The 931-nt window shown below is 40.2% G+C and overlaps 1 protein-coding gene across 1 annotated transcript in view; it reads right to left on the bottom strand.

Annotated features, from left to right (window-relative positions):
• The window catches only part of LOC107578612 (glutamate receptor ionotropic, delta-1-like), a gene marked incomplete at both ends in the record, with an annotated part of 4216 nt that overhangs the window by 1529 nt on the left and 1756 nt on the right, over positions 1 to 931 (bottom strand). Inside the window, one exon of the mRNA XM_016264554.1 lies at positions 517 to 847. Coding sequence (XP_016120040.1) covers positions 517 to 847 — 331 coding nt within the window. The remainder of the gene's footprint in view (positions 1 to 516; positions 848 to 931) is intronic.

Genomic DNA, 931 nt, shown 5'->3' with positions numbered 1-931 from the left:
AAGCAATAACAGTAGCAGCAACAACAACTTATGTAGCAGATTTATTCCACCAAGACCAAATAAATTAGCATAGTCATACCAATTAACATGCTAAAACTACTCAGATAGTGGTAGTGACTAAACTGCTTAAATTATATTTTTATGGTGCTTTGCTGTCACCTGGACACATTCACACATACTTTCACATTCAAGATTAAAAAACAAACAAACGAACAAAATTCTACAAAATATCTCCTTTTGTGTTGCATGGGTTTGGAATGGGTGAATACATGATTTTCATTTTTAGATAAACTATTCTCTGAATATCTGCAAACACTAAATGTTTACAGCTCCTAAAGAATGCTTTCATTAGCAGATGCTTACATGTTTAAGAGGGAGCAATGTATTGACACTCTTGTCACTTTCTAAGCTCTGAGTCAAATCATCAACTGATCCTCTGGCTGCACTTCTAAGCTGATAAGTTGTTTCTGAAGGTGCCTTTGAATGTACACATGAGAGAGGAATTCTTTGAAGTACCTTGTTGTACAAAAGCTCCGTAGACAATCCATATAGCACTATGCAACGAGTTAGACATGGATGAAGTGTGATGGGCTCCTGGAGGATTCTGGGAGCGGAGCATCTGCATCCGTGTCAGCAGGAAGATCAGAACGCCCACCACAGGAATGGCAGCTGCGATACAGGCCCACACAGCCAAGTCAAAAGGGGCAAACAAAGAAAAAATGTTGATCTTCTCCTCGGGTTTGCGATGTAGGATCCCTACAGAGTAGTCCATGTAGCGCTTGCTGAAGTCCACTACGTTCTCTCGCTCTGGTGTTATAGTTATGGCAGACACTGCCAAATCAGCTCGCTGTAAAGAGAAGCATTTATTTGAAATGTCATGTACAACCATAGAGACTCACTCTTTAGGTAATGCGTGCCTTACAAAAATGCA

This window comes from Sinocyclocheilus grahami, unplaced genomic scaffold (genome assembly GCF_001515645.1).
Source record: "Sinocyclocheilus grahami isolate Dianchi unplaced genomic scaffold, SAMN03320097.WGS_v1.1 scaffold11123.1, whole genome shotgun sequence".
Lineage (NCBI taxonomy): Eukaryota > Metazoa > Chordata > Actinopteri > Cypriniformes > Cyprinidae > Sinocyclocheilus > Sinocyclocheilus grahami.
The sequence above is the reverse complement of the archived record's forward strand: the minus strand, read 5'-3'. Positions and strand labels throughout refer to the sequence as shown.